At 40.7% G+C, this 22,883-nt stretch overlaps 1 protein-coding gene across 1 annotated transcript in view; it reads right to left on the reverse strand.

Moving 5' to 3' along the window:
• Nucleotides 1–10,161: 10,161 nt before the first annotated feature.
• YTHDC1 (YTH N6-methyladenosine RNA binding protein C1) overlaps nt 10,162–22,883 on the reverse strand; it is an 86,129-nt gene continuing 73,407 nt past the window's right edge. Inside the window, 6 exon segments of the mRNA XM_070944678.1 lie at nt 10,162–10,380; nt 11,699–11,833; nt 16,859–16,921; nt 17,014–17,053; nt 17,138–17,174; nt 19,187–19,269. Coding sequence (XP_070800779.1) covers nt 10,162–10,380; nt 11,699–11,833; nt 16,859–16,921; nt 17,014–17,053; nt 17,138–17,174; nt 19,187–19,269 — 577 coding nt within the window.

A 22,883-nucleotide genomic window follows, 5' to 3' on the forward strand; every position in this document is an offset into this window, starting at 1 on the left:
GGACTAAGAAATACAAAACTATTAACTTTGGAAGGATATGATTTACAACTGGGATGGCATGCCTTTTTATGGTATGGAAGAAGCAAGATGCACACTTATTTTCAAAGACATTATGTAAGAAATGCATTATTATCAGTGTGGGAGAAGGTTAGAGACAAATATTATTTAAAAATACCAGTATGGTTGTCGACAATGGAAGCTTTAATACATCCAAATGTTATAAATATTAGAAATATTCTTAGATATAAGGATATTCTAACAGATAAGGGGGAATTGAAAGGGAAACAAGAAATAGAAGAACAAGGGATTGAGTTGGATTGGTATAGTCATATGCAAATTCGAACAAGATATGAAAAAGATGCTAAATTATATGGTTTTTATTTAGAAATGACGGAACTGGATAAGATACTCACAGGAACAGAGGAGCACATAATCAAAAAAAATTATAACCATTTACTTAATATTGAATTAGAAGAAGAACAGGTAAAAGAAACAATGATAGTTTGGGCAAAGAATTTTGGATATTCAATTGAGTTAGATAAATGGCAACAGCTATGGGAAAGAAATTATAAATTAACAATGTCCACAGCATATAAGGAGAATCAATATAAAATGTTTTATAGATGGCATATGTCACCTGAAAAACTGGCAAGAATGTTTAAAGATAAATCTGAAAAATGTTGGAAATGTCATCGGTTACCAGGATCGTATTATCCTATGTGGTGGACATGTCCAGAAGCGAGAAATTACTGGATGAAAATTAAAATATGGTTAGAAGAAATGATACAACAAAGTATAGATTTAAAACCTGAACTGTTCCTATTGGGTATCTTACCAGAGAAATTTAGTAAGGAAAATATATATTTGATTGTACACGTGATAACAGCAGCGAGGATAGTATTTGCGCAAAGATAGAAAGCAGAGAAAATCCCTATGGAGGAAGAAATAATTAAGAAAATATTGGATTGTGCAGAAATGAACAGATTGACTTTGATACTTAAAGAAAGAGAGGAATTGGAATATTTTCAGATATGGGGGCAATTTTATTATTGGTTGGAGAAGAAATATACATAGAGTAACATTGTAAAGAAAGAGGGGAGAAATGTTATAACAAATGAAATGATAAATATTAAGATATGACTAAGAATTGAGGAGTAGGGAGAAGACACAAAAGATGCACGCAGATGATACACTGATGGACTGATTATGTATTGTATGTTTGTTTGTTTATAAAAATAAAAAACTTTTTTGAGAAAAAAAGAAATTAAACAAGCTTTTAAGGCCTCCAAGCATAACTCCTGCTCTGGTTTGCACTCAAACACTGCTGAAACAATGTCCCACGTTTCATCTATACTGTTTAACACCAACAGCACTTTTTGAGATTCAAGAATCTGCATCCCACGCTGTTCTAACTCAACAAATTAAGTTTGCATTTGTACAAAATGCTGCTCCACAGATTCTCCTGATTGCAGACGGCTCTGTATAACTTTCTTGATAATTGCACAATATTGCATGCTGACACACTCACATGCACACTTCTCAACTTCAGCCAGACTTCTTTAAATCAGCTACATTGATAAATTGTTCATCTTCTAAACTTAAGATGATGTAGGCCATTGCTTTATCATGCTGCCTCTGATCTGCAGCTGCTAATGGTGCCTGGGGTGGATTAACAACAATATCCCAGAGCTCCTAAGCCTTCAGGAAACATTCCATCTTTGCAGCCCAAATTATATAGTTCTTCTGTCCCTAATGAGGCAGAGAGCTCTCCTTAAATTCAACAGCCATCCTGCAAGCATTCTCTGTCTTGTGTTTCTCTATTAACACAGACAGTCTCTCAGCTTAATTACAATTCAGTCTTTCTGTGTGCTCTGGGCCCATAACCTGTCAGAGTTTGCTGCAGAAATCACATCCAGAAAGCACTCACAGATAACTGATTCAGCAGGATTCATTAACTTCTCTTTATATACATAATAACACATACAATACCAACAGCTGATTCTTCCAATGTGGTAGAGAGTTACAAGCAAAACACAGGCAGAGGAGAGAAGAGTTTTCAGTTTCAATTTAGCACAGCAGACTAGACCAGACTTGTTTGCTAAGCCACGCCCAGGCTCCCTGCTGCCTCCAGCAAATATTGTTTCAGTTTCCAAACAGTCCCCATTGGCTGACCCAGTTGCTATGCCTATTCATTGGCTGACCTTGTTACCATGTCTCCATTCCAGTTCATGAATATTCTGACAATATCCTACTTTAACTAATCCATCTGGTCCAATGTAAATAAATATACAGTGGATATACAATGTCTACACACCCCTGTTAAAATGCCAGGTTTTTGAGATGTTGAAAAATCAGACCAAGATAAATCACTTCAGAATTTTTTCCCCATCTTTAATATAACAAATAAGCTGTACAATTTAACTGAAAAACAAACTGAAATTTTTTAGGGTGAAAAATAAAAATAAAAATGTACAATAATGCGGTTGCATAAGTGTGCACACCCTTAAACTAATACTTCGTTGAAACACCTTTTGATTTTATGACAGCATTCAGTCTTTTGCAGTAGGAGCCTATCAGCATGGCAAATCTTGCCTTGGGAATTTTTGCCGACTCTTCCTTGCAAAAGCGCTCCAAATCTGTCAGATTGTGAGGGCATCTCCTGTGCACATCCCTCTTGAGGTCACTCCACAGATTTTCAATTGGATTCAGGTCTGGGCTCTGGCTGGGCCATTCCAAAACTTTGGAATGAGGTGAAATTCCTCTTCATTTTCAGCATTTTAGCAGAGGCCTGAGGTTTTTGTGCCAAAATTAACTGATATTTGGCATTGTTCATTATTCCCCCCACCTTGACCCAGTTCCAGCTGAAGAAAAGCAGCCCCAAATTATAATGCTGCCACCATGCTTCACTGTGGGTATGGTGTACTTTTGGTGATGCACAGTGTTGTTTTTGCGTCAAACATACTTTTTGGAATGATGGCCAAAAAGTTCAACCTTGGTCTCATCAGACCATAACACATTTTCCCAGATGCTTCTGTCAGACTTGATGTAGGTTTTTGCAAAATATAGCTGGGCTTGGATGTTTCTTTGTAAGAAAAGGCTTCTGTCTTGCCACCCTACCCCACAGCCCAGACACATGAAGAAAACGGGAGATTGTTGTCACACGCAGTACACAACCAGGACTTGCCAGAAATTCCTGCAGCTCCTTTAAAGTTGCTGTAGGCCTCTTGGCAGCCTCTCGGACCAGTTTTCTTGTTTTTTCATCAATTTTGGAGGGACATCCAGTTCTTGGTAATGTCACTGTTGTGCCATAATTTCTCCACTTGTTGATGACTGTCTTTACTGTGTTCCATGGTATATCCAACGCCTGGAAAATGTTTGGTACCCTTCTCCTGACTGATAGCATCTGACAATGAGATCCCTTTGATGCTTTGTAACCTCTTTGCAGTCCATGGCTTTTGCTGTAAGAGGCAACTGAGTAAATGTCAGAAGTCCAGGCAGTTCAAATGAATATAAAGGTTTATTGCAAGCTTATGCTCTCTACAAGAATCTGAGCTACTAATAGCCAAAGCAAATAAGCACTAGATAAGAGTCAATGGAATTCAAGGTGGGCTGCACTTAGATCTCTTATGGGTGTGAAGGGACTTGAGACTGATGACACATTTGACTCCTCCCTTGGGCTCAGCCTGCTCATCTCCTATATCACCCACCTTTCCACCCTGGGTTCTTCTGTGCTGCTTTTTCCCTCCTGCATTCGAAGTCCAAGTTCTCATGGGAACTTGTCAAGGGTGGTAGGGCAGCAGTCTCAAAGGAATCTGCCTCCCCCTCATCTGAAGGAGCTGGTAAGCCAGGTGGTGGTTACTGTAACACAAAAACATCATTAGAGGTTCCCTCCCTCCACTTCACAGGAATTAAAGGCCAGATGTGGAAGGCCAATCATAGGCAAGTGTCCGGCCTCCCCCCGGAACAATCCAGAGGAGCTGGTTAACCTTTTCCTCAACAGGTTCCTCAGGCAAAATTGGGTGGGGGGTCTGGGAGCTTGGTTGGCCATGGCTTGCAGGGAAGTGCTGGTGACACTGACGAACCAAATCAGGGGCATTAACATACTATGCATTTTCTCAGGAGTGATCTGCAACAGGGTAGCCTTTTCAATGAATCAAATACTGAATGCCTTTGCCACTTTTCCTAGATTCTAGGATTTCTTCCACCTCATATTGCGGTTCTCCCTCCACTATGACTGGTGGTGGAGGAGAGCGCTGGGATTGTATTGAAGCACCTTTGGAGAGTAATACTTGGTGAAATACTGGATGCACCTTCATTGATGGGGGTAATTGGAGGTGGAAGGCTACAGGGTTGATTTGTCAAAGAACTTTGAATGGGCCCACACATTTAGTGTCTAGCTTCTTGGAAGGTCTTGAAGTGGCTAAGAACCTAGTAGAGAGCCAAACTTTGTTTCCTACTGCTATGGGTGGACCCTCCCACCGATGGGCATCTGCTGCCTTCTTGTAAGCCTGTTTCGCTTGGTCAAGTTGCTGTGTCAACAGGTATTGGGCTGCAAGTTGCTCTTGTAAGAAGTCAACCACCCCTGGAACCGTGGAGTCCAGTGCAGGATGGTCTGGCAACACTTTAGGGTGTGTGCCATACATAGCTTGAAATGGTGTCATTGAAGTCAATGAGTGCAGCAAATTGTTGTCAGAAAATTCTGCAAGTGGCAATAACAATGGGCAGTTGTCTTGGCTGTAGGTGCAGTAGCACCTCAAATACTGTGTTGGAGGATCTGGTTAGTTTTTTCAGCTTCTCCATTCATTGCAGGGTGATATGCTGAGGAGTGGTTGATGTGGCTTGGCTCGGTCACATGACCTCCAAGCCATGACCTCCAAGCCATGCCCACCCAAATAAGCCACACCCACAGAACCGGTTGTTAAAAAAATTGAATCCCACCACTGCCTAGGTTGTTTGGCAGTACAAAGGGAAAATGCTAGACAGGCTTGGAGCCAATACAAGGACATATGATTGGATGCCACAAAATGATCTTCTTGGTGAGACACCTTATGTTGCTTTAGTGGTGGCTTTAACAAAAACACAGTATATAGCAGTCAATATGCTCATATTCTAAAGGATTTTGTCAGAACATTTTCATCTTTCCTTTCCAGGTCACCCAAATATAGCACATGGTGGAACAAATGGGTTTTATGAAGCTATTTACCATGCAATTCCCATCGTAGGGATCCCCATGTTTGAACACCAGAATCATCCCACAAGATCCTCCGATAGAGCAAAAGGTCTGCAAGGAGCTTCAGGAGCTATGCTTTAAAGCAGCTTGTGTGCTGAAAGCTGAGGGCGGGGCTGTAATCAGTTTGTGGTTGAAGAAGTAGCTGTTGTGGAATTTATTTTTCAAACGGACAGTAAGTTGTGCCTTTCATTTCTTAATCATTTTTAAGGACTATTAATCTTTATTAAGCTAAAAGAGGCTCTCTTTAGCTACAGCCTGTTATTCCTTTTTGAAGATCTGTGCCATTTGGGGGATTTCTTTTTCTTAAACAAGGAAGAAGGCTGCTAAGGCATGCTAAAATAAGGAAGTGTGGAGTATCTTTTTTTAAAAAAATGATGGAGAAATATAAGGGCAGAAAGTTGTGGTTCTAGTTTATTATTTTTAGTAATTTGTAGCTTGGTCTGCTTTGCTGTGGGTGGCTAAAACTAAAACTTTCTGATTTTTATTATTCCTGATTGGTCAGCAATTCTTAAGTGACTTACAAAAAGCTACTCTCTGACTAAAGAGGAAGTTAAGAAGATGGAGGAGCAAATTATTAGAGATGTATTTGAAAAATCTTTAAATAAAATCCATCAGTTTATAGAACAGCTATGCTCCAAGGATATTAAAAAGACTACTCAAACTACTTCAGAGATGCAAATATGTGTAGAAAGTTATCAAACCACTGAGGCAACTTCGCAAGTAGTTGACAATGCCGAGGAGTTAACTGTAATTTTGGAATATAAACCTGACACCAATTTTTATTATGATGGCTCAACACAACTGAAAGAAGAGCTCAAAGAAAATTTGCAACTTTTAAGAGGACAAGTTTGGGACTTTTTCCTCATGGATATTAACAAGGTTGAGAAACCCTTGAGAAAAAGAGAAGCTTATAAACTACTTGACAAACATTCCAGAGAAGAAAAAGATTTTATTCCATGAAGGCAAGCTGGAATGAGTGATTTAAACTTAATGAGTCAATTGGAATTAGGATGGATTTTCATCAGTTTGATATTTGTAATTGAAAGAAAGTCTTAATCTAGTTTGAAAATGTACTTTTTCCCCTTTATATATAATGCTTAAGTAATTCCTAAAGTTTGTAAAATATTACTGAAAGTGTACTGGAAAATATCTATGTTAAGAGAAAGTTAAAGAAAAAGATGTATTAGTCTAAAGAAAAATCTAGAGCTTTAGAAAGGATATATACAAGAAGAAGAAATATTCTATGAGGGTATCTTGGAGAGAGTTATCTAAATTTAAGAGTTAACTGGAGTTAGTTGAAATTGTATTGGTCTGAAAGTGAACTTTAAAGTATATATGCTAAGAGGAAGTTAAAAAAGGATGTATTAGAATGTTTTAATTTTAGAAATGTTTTTGAAGAAAAACTTAGTGTTTTAAAAGGATGAAAAAAATATTTTTCCCTTTAAGGTTAAAGAATCTGAAAGAATACAGAGAATTTTGTTAATATAAATGGGTAAGCATATTGGATAGGAATGGAAATTATCTGGGTAATCACCACTACCTAAAACAACCCCGGTGGTGCCTCCTTTTTTCTCCAACAATAAAGTATGCTGAGGCCTGAATGCCTGAAATGACATTGACAAATCAATCTTTCTTTTTTTAGAAGCCAGAAAGCATGGAAGTTGATTGTTAGCAATTTATTATAAAAAAAGGAATGGTAGCAATGTAGAATACATCAGTATTTGTGCTCACACACACGTGTGCGCACACACACACACATGGATGTTTTAAACAGTATGGTCAATCTGGAGAAAAAAGGGTGCAAATGAGGTGATTAGATAAGTTCATTAAACAAAATACCATCAAAGCACAGGTTCAATATTATATTACTATTGCTTTTATTATTGACTTTACAGGAATTAAATAATCAGAAAAACAAAAGGCAACTTCAACACTGCCATACAGTAAGGTGACCAGATTTTAACATTGGTAAAGAGGGACATTGTGGGCGTGGCTTATTTTGTGGGCGTGGCTAGCTGGTCATGTGACTGGGTGGGCGTGGCTAGCTGGTCATGTGACCGGGTGGCCATGGCTATGTCTATAGGGTAAGGTGAACAGATTTTAACATTGGTAAGAAGGACACCATTGTGGGCGTGGCTTATTGTGTGGGCGTGGCTTGGAGGCCATGTGACTGGGTGGGCGTGGCTACCTGGTCATGTGACCGGGTGGCCATGGCTATGTGTATAGGGACTACTCAGAGGGCTGAAAAGTCATTTCTGACAGGTCCTCACACTTTTGACTGGTCCTCACACTTATGACCATCCTCACATTTATGCCCGTGCAGCATTCTTAACAACCATGTCACTCATTTCACAACTGCTTCTCTTCACCATGGTGACAAGATAGGGCAAAAATGTAAAATGTGAGGACAGTCGTAAGTTCGAGGACTGGTCAAAAGTGTGAGGACCAGTCAAAAATAACTTTTTCAGCCCTCTGAGTAGTCCATATGCACAAAAGGACTAACCAGAGGGCTGAAAAAAGTCATTTCTAACAGGTCCTCGCACTTTTGACTGGTCCTCACACTTATGACCATCCTCACATTTATGCCCGTGCAGCATTCTTAACAACCATGTCACTCATTTCACAACTGCTTCTCTTCACCATGGTGACAAGATAGGGCAAAAATGTAAAATGTGAGGACAGTCATAAGTTCGAGGACTGGTCAAAAGTGTGAGGACCAGTCAAAAATAACTTTTTCAGCCCTCTGAGTAGTCCATATGCATTAAAGGATTACAGCAATAGAGAGGGATGAAGGAATGGAAATTAGAGTAGGAGTGAGGGTAAGAGAGGGAGGAAGAGAGGAGGAGAAGGAGAAAGAAAGAGGAAGTAGGGAGGAGAAAAAGAGGGTGGGGGGAAGAGAAAGTAAGAAGGAAAGAAAAGAGAGAGGTGGTAGGTTTGAGGAGAAAGATTGCTGTACAATAAAAAAGATGAAAGGGAAGAAAGCCAACCCCAAGCAAATATAAAGATATTAAGATAAAGAATGAATTGTTAAACTTTAAAGAATAAAAGAGAACAAATATGAATAAATAGCAATAATTAGAAACACACATACAAACATACAATGTATTTTCTTTGAACAGAATATTTGGCTGGTTCACAAATTTAAACAGCGTTTAGTCATTTCAATTAAATTTACAATTTCTATATTTCCTTTTTGCCATATTTATTCCTCATCTATTTTTTAAAAAAACCAATATTACCCTTCATCCTCATCTCTAATCTTAATCAAATTCAATTTTTCCCTTCTATTCTATATTATACCCCTTCCCATTGTCATCTATTTTTATATCCATCCTCACATTGTTTAATTATGTAATTATGTAATACAGTTGTTTAATACAAATTCAACATTTTAATATAAATCAATTAGTTATAAAACTATCTTTTTTGTATATTAATCAATATGAACATGAATATTCCAATTATTTCCATGCAATCCAATTTCTTACAAATCAATTAATTATATTTACCAATAATAATAAACCAAATAATTTCTCCCATATATTCCTCCGAACCACAACTTAACCATTTCTGCTTTCAACACAATATACAATTAATAGTATCTCAATTATTACAATTCCCTAGTTAAATACAGCTTTTTTTCCTTTGTGTTTTAAAATCTTGAACTCTCCTCCTAAATTTCCCATTGTTTGCAGTTTTTCACCTACCTTTTTTGGGGAGGAAAAATAAAAATAAAAATAAATCTCTCTCTGCCTCATTTTGTCACGCTGCACCAAAGACCCTGGTTTCGTTTTCGTTTCTGCAGTTTAGCTAGGGGAAAAAAAAACTGCTTCAGGAACTCTTTACACTGATTGCCTGTAGGGCGGCCCTTTGAAGCCCCGGGCAAGAGTTTAAACAGTTTTTTTGTCTTCTAGCCATCAGCTGGGGCTCAAGAAAAATCGGGACTTTTTTGAAACGCCGCGGGACGCGGGACAAATTGCTCAAAAGCGGGACTGTCCCGCCAAAAGCGGGACGTCTGGTCACCTTACCATACAGCCAACTATTACACACCCAGTTTTTGCATACTTGATAGTAGCAAGAAATAGTAAAAACTACATGTCAAAAAACCAGAGCAAAAATTATGGCAGCTATTAACTTGTATTCAAAGGAAAGTATAATTAAATTACTGTTAAGATAAACATACTGGAAAAGTGCATCTCTACATTCTTTAAATGTTTGTCTTCTGAACTGCTCAAATGAAATTATTAAGTGAAGAGTCAAGATTTGCACATATTTTTGGCTGATAGAGGTTTTCCCAGTTCACAGCTTATGGCATGCTTGGAACAAACAGGGTCAATTATAAATCCTTCTACACAATGAAGTATGATGACTTAGGAAAATAGAAGTTTATTACCTGTAAAGACACAAATATAGAAGCCTTTCCTTTCTTAAGTACCGTATTTTTCAGACTATAAGAAGCACTTTTTTGTCTCCCAAAGGGGGCGAAAATGTCTGTGCATCTTATAGACCGAATATTGCTGAAGCCCCGCCCACCCGCCAGCCATTTTTTGGCCTCTGCAAGCCCTGTTTTCGGGCCTTTTTTTGGCCTTTTTCAGGCCTTTTTTTGGCCCATTTTTGAGGCTTTTTTCAGCCTGCTTTCGAGGCTTTTGTTGACCCTATAAATGGGCTGAAAAAAGTGTCAAAAACGGGCCCAAAAAAGCCTCAAAAATGGCCCCCCCAAAAGCCTCAAAAATGGGCCAAAAAAAGCCCCCAAAACGGGCTGAAAAAAGCCTCGAAAATGGGCTGAAAAAAGCCCCGGAAACAGGCCAAAAAAAGACTGGACAAGGGCCGAAAAAAGGGAGGCCAAAAACTTTGTTGTTGTTGTTTTCCTCTTCTAAATTTAGGTGCGTCTTATAGTCTGAAAAATACGGTAACTGTAGTTTCACAATACATTATCTTCTGTACCTTCCTCTTTCTCCTCTGTCTCTGTCCCTATCACATATCCTTTCCCTTTCCCTCTCCCTACCCCGTTCCCGAACTCTGTCTCTTCGGGTATCTTGGGGCCGATCTCGTCCACGATCCCGCTCTCTCTCTCGAGGCCTGCTTCTCCGGCCGCTGACAACTGCTTGTGTCCGTCGTAGAAAGTCATCTACCCTCATGTCATAGTCATGCTATGGAAGACAGAATAACTTCAAATATCACTGAGTTTAAAATCAGAATTCCTTCTACCAACTTGGGAGTTCCTAGAAATACTGGCTCTAAAGGGCTACCAATTATCCAGAGAAAGATAGTTCACTGTTCTAATCTTAAAATTGTTAGTATATACTAAAGACTACTTTTATTTAGATAGTAACAATCTTGCAAGTCTGATTGTGCTCCTCCTCTCTTATAACCATGTGATTTAGGAAGGTGTCTGTCAGAGTTGTTTGTGCACACTTTCTACACAACCTAGACTTAATCTATGTTTTTCCTTGGATCTCTGATAACTCTCCCCTTTCTGCCTCAGGACCATCCTCTTTACTCTCTACAGTTTTCACATGTCGATCTTTATTTTTTTAATTGACATTTTTGAAATATGCTGCTTGCAAACCTTACCACACTGAAGTTTAGAAATACGTAAATATATAGAATATAATAGAATAAAAGAGTTGGAAGGGACCTTGGAGGTCTTCTAGTCCAACCCCCTGCCCAGGCAGGAAACCTGCCTACACCACTTCAGACAAATGGTTATTCAACTTCTTCTTAAAAATTTCCAGTGTTGGGGCATTCACAACTTCTGCAGGCAAGTTGTTCCACTTATTAATTGTTCTAACTGTCAGGAAATTTCTCCTTATTTCTAAACTGCTTCTCTCCTTGATTAGTTTCCACCCATTGCTTCTTGTTCTACCCTCAGGTGCTTTGAAGAATAGTTTGACTCCTTCTTCTTTGTGGCAACCCCTGAGATATTGGAACACTGCTATCATGTCTCCCCTAGTCCTTCTCTTCATCAAACTAGACATACCCAGTTCCTGCAACCATTCTTCATATGTTTTAGCCTCCAGTCCCCTAATCATCTTTGTTGCTCTTCTCTGCACTCTTTCTAGAGTCTCAACATCTTTTTTACATCGTGGCGACCAAAACTGAATGCAATATTCCATATATATTTCCCTTTCATTCAATTGTGTCCAATTCTTGAAGACTGCCTGGACAAGTCCCTGCAGTTTTCTTGGCAAGGTTTTTCAGAAGTAGTTTGCCATTTCCTCGTAACTAGGGCCGAAAGAGTGACTGACCCAAGGTCACCGACCTGGTGGTGTGCCTAAAGTGAGATTAGAACTCACAGTCTTCCGCTTTCTAGCCTGATGCCTTAATCACTACACCAAACTGGCTCTCATGTAAATATCTAGACCTAGATATTTAGCTGTAGATATTTCATAATGAACATAATGGTTCTCAACCAAATCTGATGTGTGCATTTTCCAAACTTGGCACAGTGACTCAGGCTGCACTTACCACTCGCTTATCCCTGCACCGTGCATCATGTGGTATGGGATGGTGTCCTGAGTAAGAAGGAGGAGCCTGTGGAGGAGGAGCATGGTGCTGGTAGTATGGGTGATGGGGAGACTGTTCTATACCTGGGTAAGGAGGCTAAAAAGAAACATTTACCTGTTACTCCAGTAATCTGCAACCCCAGAACATAGCAGTATCAACCAGAAAATATAATTCAACATTTGAGCAATACTGCAAGCATGAAAATGCTTCAAAGGAGATATATCTAAATGATATTTGGATCCTCATGTGATTAAACCTTTTTGCAACAAGTACATTTTCACAACTGACCCCAGAAAAAGGCTGAAGTTATTTAGAGCATTTCCTCATACCTACTGCTAGTAAACGGTGTGGTGACTCAGCAGTTAAGATGCTGAACTTGTCGGCTGGAAAGCCGGCAGCCCAGGTTCAAGACCTGAGCGCCACATGACAGGGTGAGCTCCCGTCCTTGCCCAAGCTCCTGCCAAACTAGCAGTTTGAAAACATGCAAAATGCAAATGCAAGTAGATAAATAGGTACCATTTCAGTGGGAAGGTGACAGCGCTCCGTGACGTCATGCTGGCCACATGACCATAGAAATGTCTTTGGACAGCACTGGCACAAAGGCCTTGAAACGGAGATGAGCACTGCCCCCTATAGTCAGCAATGACAATACCGGAGTAAAATAGCAATAGCACTTAGACTTATATACCGCTTCACAGTGCTTTACAGCCCTCTCTAAGCGGTTTACAGAGTCAGCATATTGCCCCCAACAATCTGGGTCCTCATTTTACCAACCTCGGAAGGATGGAAGCCTGAGTCAACCTTGAGCCTGGTGAGATTCGATCTGCCAAACTGCTGGCAGCCAGTGATCAGCAAAAGTAGATCACTGAGAAAAAATGATTACCTTTCTTTTGTTTGATAGTATTTATGATCTCCTATTGGACGATCCCTTATGAAGAATACAGTGTACTAGCAGAAGTTAGTAAATTTGTAATTAAGAATGATTAATAGAATAGTGTTAAATGTATATATAGATATATATATATAAGCATAACACTATAAGCAATACTATTATTATTACTATTATTATTGGATTGTATTTGATTACAGATTAATTAGATAGAACGACCAGGAGTGAAGAGCATATTGTATATACAATGAAAATAATGGCTATAATCAAGATGTATAATATTATGTGTATCCAAAAGAGATTTGATACGGACAGTACACTGTCGTTGCAGAAATGGAAATGTGATGCATAATAAAAGAAAATGTATAATAAAAAATAATATATATAAAAAAGAATAAAGTGTACCAAATTATACTGTACATCAATGGGTTTGTGAGAATTCATTTTACAAAGGACAGAAACTGGTGGCAATTTAATTTCTTTAAAGAAAAAATGAATACTGGTTGACCATTATGAGACAGGACCTGCCAAGTTTCATATGATTTTGCTCAGGGAAGCTGTGCAAAAGTAGACTCCCACAATAAGCTGTTTGTTGCTACTTTTTGTGGCTAAGTTCATTAAAACATTAAAAGTTAAGCTACTGCAAAATATTCCATATGCAAAGTAAATTCTGTTCTGTTCTGTTCTATTCTATTTTTCAGGTCAATGGTGTTCTAATTATCAAATAAAACATGAATTTTGAGTAAATATATTGGGGGGGCAGGGCTGGAGAATGAGAAAAGTGTGTTGTGTTATCTAAGGGGAGATAGGAAAAAACATACTGGAGTAACAAGAATGGAGGTGGTTGGAGGTAAGTTTTCAGCTGGTCTCAACAAGAAAAGTTTTTAAAAGGGTTTTCTTTTTAGAAATGCATCACAAAAACTAAAATACTATAACTGTAAGAGCAGTTGTGTTGGAACTGAATGTCCTGAAATGTTCCATTTCTCTTTCAAACAATGCTGAATAGTTTTGTGGCATGGTTTGGTAATTTTCTTTAAAAATCCTTCTGGAAAACCAAAATCTATCTTGAATACTACAAATCATTTCCAATTTGGGAGAATAACTTCCCAAGCTGGATCACCCTAGAACACCTGGAGAAATGGAATGTTCTAGAAATGTTCTGGAATCACATAGCTTATGTCAGTCTTGTGAGGAAGGAAGTACACCCAGTTGAACTAATTCTACTTTATTCTAAAGTTACATTATCAGAATCTTACAATTCTGAAAGTACATTTCTCCCCTGGTGCCTTTACAGCCCAAGAAACCAAGGGAGAGTCACTTCTGAGATGTTTGCCATGCCCACATTACTGCTACATGCTAAGCTGCCTCTTATCCAACTGTTCCTGTGGTTGAGGGCTCTTCCCTGTCTTCTAAGGTCATTTCCACATACCATTGCATCTATGGCCTCTTATTGATTAATTAAGACAATTTTTCTTTCTCCTCATACTCATCTGAAATGCTACTATTTCTAGCACAGCATTTCTTTGGAGAATATTAAGATCTGTTTTTCAGCTATCGGTTTTATTACAGCTAGTCCTCAACTTATGACCAGTCATTCAAAAACCTTCTGCATTTATTTATTTTATTTATTTATTAATTTTATTTCTATACCACCCTTCTCCCGGAGGACTCAGGGCGGTGTACAGCCTGATTAAAACCACAAAGATAGACAAAAATTTAAAATTATTAAAATTATTAAATGATAGGCTCAATTTAAAACCCCAAATTTAAAATCCCATTTTTAAAACCCAATTAAAATCTTTACCTTGATAGCCCAGCCTGGCGGAACAACAAGGTTTTAAGGGCACAGCGAAATACACGGAGATCAGAGATTTTACGAATTTCTGGGGGCAGCTCATTCCAAAGGGCAGGGGCTCCCACAGAGAAGGCCCTCCCCCTGGGTGTCACCAGCCAACATAATTTGGCCGATGGCACCCTGAGGAGACCCTCTCTGTGGGAGCGGACTGGCCGGTGGGAGGCTACTGGTGGCAGAAGACGGTCTCGAAGGTATCCAGGTCCAATGCCATGGAGCGCTTTAAAGGTGGTGACCAACACCTTGAATCGCACCCGGAAGACCACTGGGAGCCAGTGCAGCTCGCGCAGGAGGGGTGTCAAGTGGGCACAACGAGCTGCGCCCATAACCACCCGCGCGGCCGCATTCTGGACCAGTTGGAGCCTCCGGGTGCTTTTTAAGGGGAGCCCCATGTAGAGAGCATTGCAGTAGTCCAGTCGGGAAGTGACAAGGGCGTGAGTGACTGTGCGCAAGGCGTCGCGATCCAGAAAGGGCTGCAACTGGCGGATCAGGCAAACCTGATAAAAAGCCCCCCTGGCCACGGCCATCATATGTTATTCTAAAGACAGCCGTGCATCCAGGAGGACACCCAGATTGTGAGCCCTCTCTGTGGGGGGTAAAGACTCACCCCCAATAGTCAGCGATGGCACCAGCTGACTATATCGCGATGCCGGGAACCACAGCCACTCAGTCTTGGAGGGGTTGAGTCTGAGCTTATTTCTCCCCATCCAGACCCGCACGGCCTCCAGGCAGTGGGACATCACATCAAGGGCATCGTTGGGGTGGTCTGGGGTGGAGATGTACAGCTGAGTATCATCAGCGTACAGATGGACTCTCACCCCAAAACCACGGATGATCTCACCCAGCGGCTTCACATAAATGTTGAACAGAAGGGGCGAGAGGACCGACCCCTGCGGCACTCCCCATGCAAGGCGCCTCGAAGTCGACCTCTGCCCCCCTGTCAACACAAACTGCGAGCGGTCGGAGAGGAAGGAGGAGAACCACCGCAAAACGGTGCCCCCTATTCCTAACCCCCTCAACTGCTGCAGCATGATACCATGGTCGATGGTATCAAAAGCCGCTGAGAGATCTAACAGGACCAGGACAGAGGAGCAACCCCTGTCCCGAGCCCTCCAGAGATCATCCACCAACACGACCAATGCCGTTTCTGTGCTGTACCCCTGCCTGAAGCCCGACTGGTACGGGTCCAGATAGATAGCTTCATCCAGGTGCCCGGGCAGTTGTCGTGCCACCACACTCTCAACAACCTTCGCCACAAAACGAAGGTTGGAGACCGGACGGTAGTTGGCTAATTCAGCCGAGTCCAGGGAAGGCTTCTTGAGGAGGGGCCTCACCACCGCCTCTTTCAAGGCAGCGGGAAAGGCACCCTCACTCAGAGAAGCACTTATAATCCCCTGGAGCCAGCCTCGTGTAACCTCCCGGGAGGCCAGTACCAACCAGGAGGGACACGGGTCCAATAAACATGTGGCGGCACTAATCCTACCCAGAACCCTGTCCACATCCTCGGGAGCCACAGGATCAAACTCCTCCCAGATAGTGTTCTCAAGACCTACCCTCGTCTCCTCCCCCAGACTCACCCAGTCGGAGTCCAAGCCTTCCCGAATCTGAGCGACTTTATCATGCAGGAATTGCACAAAATCCTCAGCTCGACCCTGCAAGGGATCTTCCCGCACTCCCCCCTGAAGAAGGGAGTGGGTCACCCTAAACAGAGCGGCTGGGCGGTTCTCTGCAGATGCGATAAGAGCGGAAAAATAGTTAGATTTTGCCACTTTTATCGCCACTAGGTAGGTCTTGATTTATGATGGAACGGGTGCTTTAAGGTCCATAAAGCTCCCCTGGCCATCATATATGGTCAAGCTACAACCTGGTCACATGACCGCATGTCAAGTGCTTGGCAGCTGGTCACCTTTATGACCAATTGTGGTTTTCTGTGGTCATGTGACTGTGATTTGCAAACTTTCTTTCCAGTTTCTCATCAAATCCTCTGTTACAGTCCTTGAGGCCAACAGATGATCTAGTTCTTTCCCACTGAGATCATGTGCAACTTTTAAATAGACTATGGCACGAAGAACATTACGTGAAACTTGGAGTTACTACTTTAAATTGTAGTCTACAGATTTCATTGATGGAAATTGCTATGCCAAGAATGCATTTTCACAGGAACTACTACTTGATTAGACCTCTCTCATTTTATTAAAATTAGTAATTAAAATTAGGAAGTTACACCATAAAGGTCTGCCCAAAATTTTCAAGTGAGACTTAAAGCCACAGCAAAATGCTGTTTTCCACATAAATGAGAGGAACAGCTGTATACATCAATAGTCCCTGATAATACTATGGTTGTAGTAGTGCTAAAATCAAAGAATACAAAATTACAAACCATTCCTTGCCAAGGTGGTGGTGGTCCCATGTTATGAAATTCTCTCACATAATCATTGTAAGACTACAAAAAAGAAAGCACATATACAAGACTGTCAAAATCAAGCAATATTAAAATCATCTACCATTACCACCTATGAAAGACCATAAACTTACCCCATTTAAGAACACATCTCTCTGAACTCCTGAAAATCGTCTGTTGGGAATAAGATTTATTAAATTAGACACAAATACCCAGATACCTCAGGTTAGAATACAGTATTGTTTAAACATTTCTTACCTGTCTATATCTTGGTATCTGGGGTCTTTTAAATACCCTGTTTAAAATCAAGCAGCGTTACATATCATATTTATTAGATTTGGCAATATAAATAACCATTACCATCTTTACTTTAAGCACGCTACTGCCTTGCTACTGATAAGGAGTGATCCTCCTCTTCCCAGCTGGCCCATGAATTAGAATTAGGAAAACTATGGAACACTTTATGGCAAAGGTGCTAAAGATGTTGCCCTCCAGGAGACTGAATTTCAACTAATACTATCTTATATCTTTAGCCAGACTGGCTGGGGCTACTGAAATCTGTTCAGTCACACAGTAGATGAAAGACCACTGCCCCCAGGCCCTCCCCCACCATGACGTATGAAATTAAGTGAACAGTCTATAATGCATGGTGCAGGATTCAATCTGGGTCAGTCACTGGGACCAGAGGTTTGATTTTCCAAGCGTTCGGACTTGTGCTGCAGCCCATCCTCAGGGAACTTCTCTCCTGGAATGTGTGGTTTGGGCTATTCTATGCGTAGTATTTATGTGGTGCCTGGTTGAGTATGGCTTATTGGCCGATTGGGGTGTTGATGGCTGGTTATTAAGTCATTGGCTGTTGTTTCCTTGTACTGCCAAGTCCTCAGCTCCTAAGTACCTGATAAGCTGGTTGTAAATCAGCACTCCTGTTGACTGACAAGGGGCCCATTTCCCAGGCTTCAATCATTCCCTGGCTATTTTTGTACCTGCTCAGCCAACAATCTTAGTAGCTGTGGAATTGATTGTATGTCTTTGTTCATTGCAACGTGCGGCTACCAACCAAGGAGTTCGGATCTCCTCGTCTGACCGCTCACTTGTGTTCTTGCAACCTGGTGGTTAGCTTCCTCCCCGTCTGTCCTACATAGTCACAAGGGCAATTCATGCAGGGGTCCGCTAGATTACATTAGAAGTACCTCCCACCTCCAAGCAATCTTTGCAATGCATGATTTGACCTCGTATGGTAGCATCTGGGCAGTGTGCGATGCCCACTTGCAGATCTCGGAAGCTGCATTCTACTGCTTCTGAAATGTTTTTGATGTATGGCAGGGTGTTCCATATAGTTGGTTTTATACCTTCTTTCTTCCTTGCGTGTTGTGCAGGCATCTTGTAATAAATGCTTGTGGGTACCCATTCTGCCTGAATTGTTCACGCAGGTACCTGCTCTCCTGTTGTTTAGCTTGCTGGGTACTACAGTGGGTTCTTACCCTGCCATATAGTGTTCTGACGCAGCTCTTTTTGTGTGACAGTGGATGGTTACTGTGGAAACTAAGAATGCATGGAGTGTTGGTGGCCTTGCGAGAAACCATGGTTTCTAGGCTTCCATCTTCCTGCCTATTAACAAGCACATCTAAAAACGGTCGTTGTCTAGTTGTTTCTTCCTCTATTGTGAATTGTATGTCTGGGAAGATGGAGTTCAGTAGGGTATGAAAGTCTTTCAATGCATTTCTTTTGATGATGACAAACGTGTCATCCACGTAACGGCACCAAAATTTAGGTGTGTAGTTTTGAAATGCACGGTGTTCTAGTTCGCGCAGGAGTTTCTGCAATGACTGCAATGAAGTTCCCTGAGGATGGGCTCCAGCACAAGTCCAAAATCTTGGAAGACTAAACCTCTGGTCCTGGTGACCAACCCAGATTGGATCCTGCAGCATTATCTTGGGACATGTATATTTGTTTTCATTTGTGCAATGCATGGGACTGTTCAGAATACAAGACAGCTAATGTAAATGGATTCCTTTGTTTAACTTTTGGTTTAACTTACAAAGAAGAGTTAGTACATTCTTTTGAATGCCTCTATATTACTATGTTAGGATGCCTCGCTATTCATTCCAAAGAGGTTGTGCTATTGTATAACTATTTTAGGACCCCTTATTCTTATATGCATTCCAGTGTATTCTCATATATCTAGTTAGCTTAATCAGAGCCTTTACAACTTTAAATTTAAATAATTTAATATTCACATTCCCACGACTATTTTAATATACAAATCTGTAAATTTGTGCATAAAGACTTAAACAATAAGATATTAACCTGGTCTTCGGTGAAACTCAGGGGGATAATCAGTCCTTGGTTTCTTTCTGCTGTTATGAATATCATAATCCTCTGGTCAACACCTACATAAATTAGACAATAATTAAGAACTGTTTGGAACAACCTATATAAATAAAACATCCGTAGAAGGACCTACCAGAACACCCCATAACTTTTTTGGAGCTTTTTGGGTGTATTTTCTATAATTCCCTATATGAGTTTCACAGAATTTGTCACAAAGAATTTATATTTATAGTAGCAACAAAATGTATGTTCTTAACTAGAATACTATGATGTGAAGATTTTAGATTCTTAACAGGGAACTTGATCCAACCATACCTAAATCCAATCTTAATGTGATTTTTAAAAAAAATCACTGACTTTTTGGGGTGTTGGTCTCCTGTATCCATAAAACTTGCAGCATGAAATCTACTCGATGCTTACAGAATTTCTATATTGAGGGGTATCCTGCATGCATAAGCCACACAATTTGTGAACATTTTATATGCTTGATCTGATTAACTGTCTTACTTGGTCTGTAAAAAACGTCTATCAATTTCCAACACGTAAATCCCAACCTGCATAGACACAATTACTAGTTACTATACAGAGAAAAACATTTAAGGAAGGCATGAATATTTTAACGTCATACTCTTGAAATTGGAACCTATTGTTTTAGGCCTTTGTATTCATTTAGTAACATGAATTTTAAATTGGTTTTTTGAAAACGGTCTTTCAGATTTCTTACTCTAGTTTGCTTTTCACTGTTCATTAGTATGTCACCTGATGTTCCCTTCCAAATGCACCTTCACAATTTCTAAAACAGGGAAATATGAATATAAGTAGTCCTTGGCTTACGACCACAATTGAGCCCAAATTTTCTGTTATGTGAGACAGTTGTTAAGTGAATTTTGCCCTATTTTATGACCTTTCTTGCCACAGTTAAGTGGATCATTGCAGTTGTTAAGTTAGTAACATGGTTGTTAAGTGAATCTGGCTTCCCCATTGACTTTGCTTGTAAGAAGCATCTGAATTTTGATCACATGACCATGGGGAATGCTACAACGGTTGTAAGTGTGAAATATGGTCATAAGTCACTTTTTTCAGTGACATTATAACTTCAGTCACTAAATGTACTATTGTAAGTTGAGGACTACCTGTAGTCCATGAAGTGATTCCTCTCGCCTCCCCACTTATTTAAATTATCATTCTTAAGAATAAGTATCATAATTCTGAGAAAATAAAGCAACTGTATGTACATCAAAGAGATTTAGAAAATAGCTGGTGAAAAGAATGAACATACCGCTTTCTTGTAGTTTGAGTGTGCACTTACGACCGGTATAATATATGATAACAGTTCATATAGTAGTCCAACTACTGACTTTAAGCTGAAAGCCACATACATAAATGGAGGCCCTGGCAGGCTTGAGAAGGTGTGATGGTGTTATAATGTATACCTTGCAGTCCATTGCAAAACTTTCACTTGTAAACACTTTATTGCACTGGAAATCTCTTAGGGCTTAATTTCAAAAGCCATCTTGGTGCTCAGTCCTTTTATGCCCAAAGAAAGGGGGGTTGCTACCAGGATTTTTCCTATCTATAGGTTGCAATGTCTTTTAAGAGCAAGGATATGGGGGGAGGGGGGTGACGTTGGATATCTGTACCTACCACAGGACATTTCTACAAACTGGAAACTCTAACCAAATTGGTTTCAGCCCAAACCAAACAGTCTTTAGCAGAAAAGCTTTAGATTTATTAGAAAGCAAAGTGGCTACACAGGGATCAGGGAAACATGTTGGATAGAAGGGATTATTATCAGTCCTTTGCAAAGACTCCTCCAATTCTGTAACAAGATATACCCTTCTTTTGGACTTCCGGTTGGCACCGCAGGCGTCGTTGACGGTCTCTTCAGACCGCCAGCCCCGCGATCTCGTAAAAGCCGTTTTGACCGCGCTAATCAGCTGTCCGACGGCTTAAAAACCTCTCCATCGGGAGAAGAAGGAGAGGAGAGCCGGTGGGTGCGAGTAGAGCTCCCCGAAAGTCCTCTGGAAGGATTCCAGAGGCTTGGAGGGTGAGAGCTCCTCGGTCAGCCCACTAAGAAGCTCCGGATCCGGGACAACTCTGTTTTAAACAGAGCCAGACGCCGCGTCCGATCCTGCTGTCAAAAGTGAGTTTGATTGAATTCAAGCGCAGGCAGAGCGGAAACAGGAGAACAAGCTTTAAAAGTAACTGTGCTTAACTCCGGATTTACATTGTTTCTAACTGAATTTCTTTGACCTGGAGGCTGAAGATGGCGCCTTTGTTATGGGTGTGAAAGTGAAAGTTAGAAACGAAAGTGTTTATTGAGAACTTGATCTGTCCCCGTATCCACACACACACAAACACAGCCAGTCGAGGGTTAAGGAAACACTTTGGAACGCACCCAGGTCTTATCTCCCACTTGGCAGCGATAGACACACCGTCTGCCAAGTGACTTTATTTTCAAAGTAAAACAGAAAGATAAATACTCAAGAGTCCAAATGTCCGACACTTTAAATCTTTCTCTCAGCAGCTCCGGACGAGGCTTTAGTGACTATCCAAGGTTTGCTTTGTTCATCACAAAGATCCCTGACCACCACCCTCTATTATATAGTCTCTGGGCTGTGGTCCAGTGACTCAGTTCTAATCCCTAGCACGCCTCCTAAGCTGCTGCAAACGTTTATCACGCCTTTGGAGGCGTGCGTCCAGGAATGATGTTTCCTCATCACTCTGATCCAAATCAGCTGTCTCCTCTCCCTCGGCCGGCACTTGAGACAATGCCAGAGGGGAGGGGCCTGGAGAGGGAGGCCTGGCTTACTCCTCTTCCTCATGCTCGGAGCTTTCTTCCTCCGATGGGACAGGCTCAGAGGGCGGGGCCACAACAGAACTTTGCACCTTGAGAGTGGATTAAAGCTGCTGGGAATTGAGAGCTTGTGGAGAAAAGACTATTTTGCTTGATAAATCATAGACTATAAATTACAAGCGTTTGAAAACTGCTCAAGGGATTTTGTGGCTGTGAAAGGAAAAAAGATGTTTTTTAAAAAAGATGGCTTCTAAACAAGTTAAGCCAGGAGCTCCTAGAGGCGGAGGGAGTTCCCCAGTAGTGGCAGTAGTGACACAGAAAGCACAACTTCCAGCTGATTCACAGAGCCAGGAGGCTTCTTTTAATGAACTTAAAGAATTTATAAAGGAAGCCATGAATAACCAAGCTGCAGCTATGAATAACCTAACAGTAATTATGGAAGGGAAATTAAAGAAATTTGAGGAGGATATAAAGTCAATTAAAGAAGTTGTTGCAGTAAAGCATGATGAAATAAGAGATGATATTGTTTTTGCAGTCTCAGGATTGTCAAAATTTATTATCCAGGTGGAAGAGAGAGTGGAAGAAATTAATGAAGCCAATCTGAACCTGGAAAACAAAGTAGGAGACATTATGACTAAAACAGAGAAGGTGGATGATGAACTGGTAATGTTACAATACAGATCTATGGAATTTGCTCTGAGACTGAGAGGATTAAAAGAAAAGAGCCAGGAAAACCTAAAGGACATTTGTGCAGAAGCAATTGCAGGGCTAATCAAAGAAAGTCCAGATGATGTGGCAAGTCGAATTGATAAAATCTACAGGGTTAATTCTTGGGTGGCAAGACAAAGGCAGTTACCAAGAGATGTGGTGATTTAT

This window comes from Pituophis catenifer, unplaced genomic scaffold, assembly GCF_029215685.1.
Source record: "Pituophis catenifer annectens isolate HBS135680 unplaced genomic scaffold, rPitCat1.0.hap2 SCAF_5, whole genome shotgun sequence".
NCBI lineage: Eukaryota > Metazoa > Chordata > Lepidosauria > Squamata > Colubridae > Pituophis > Pituophis catenifer.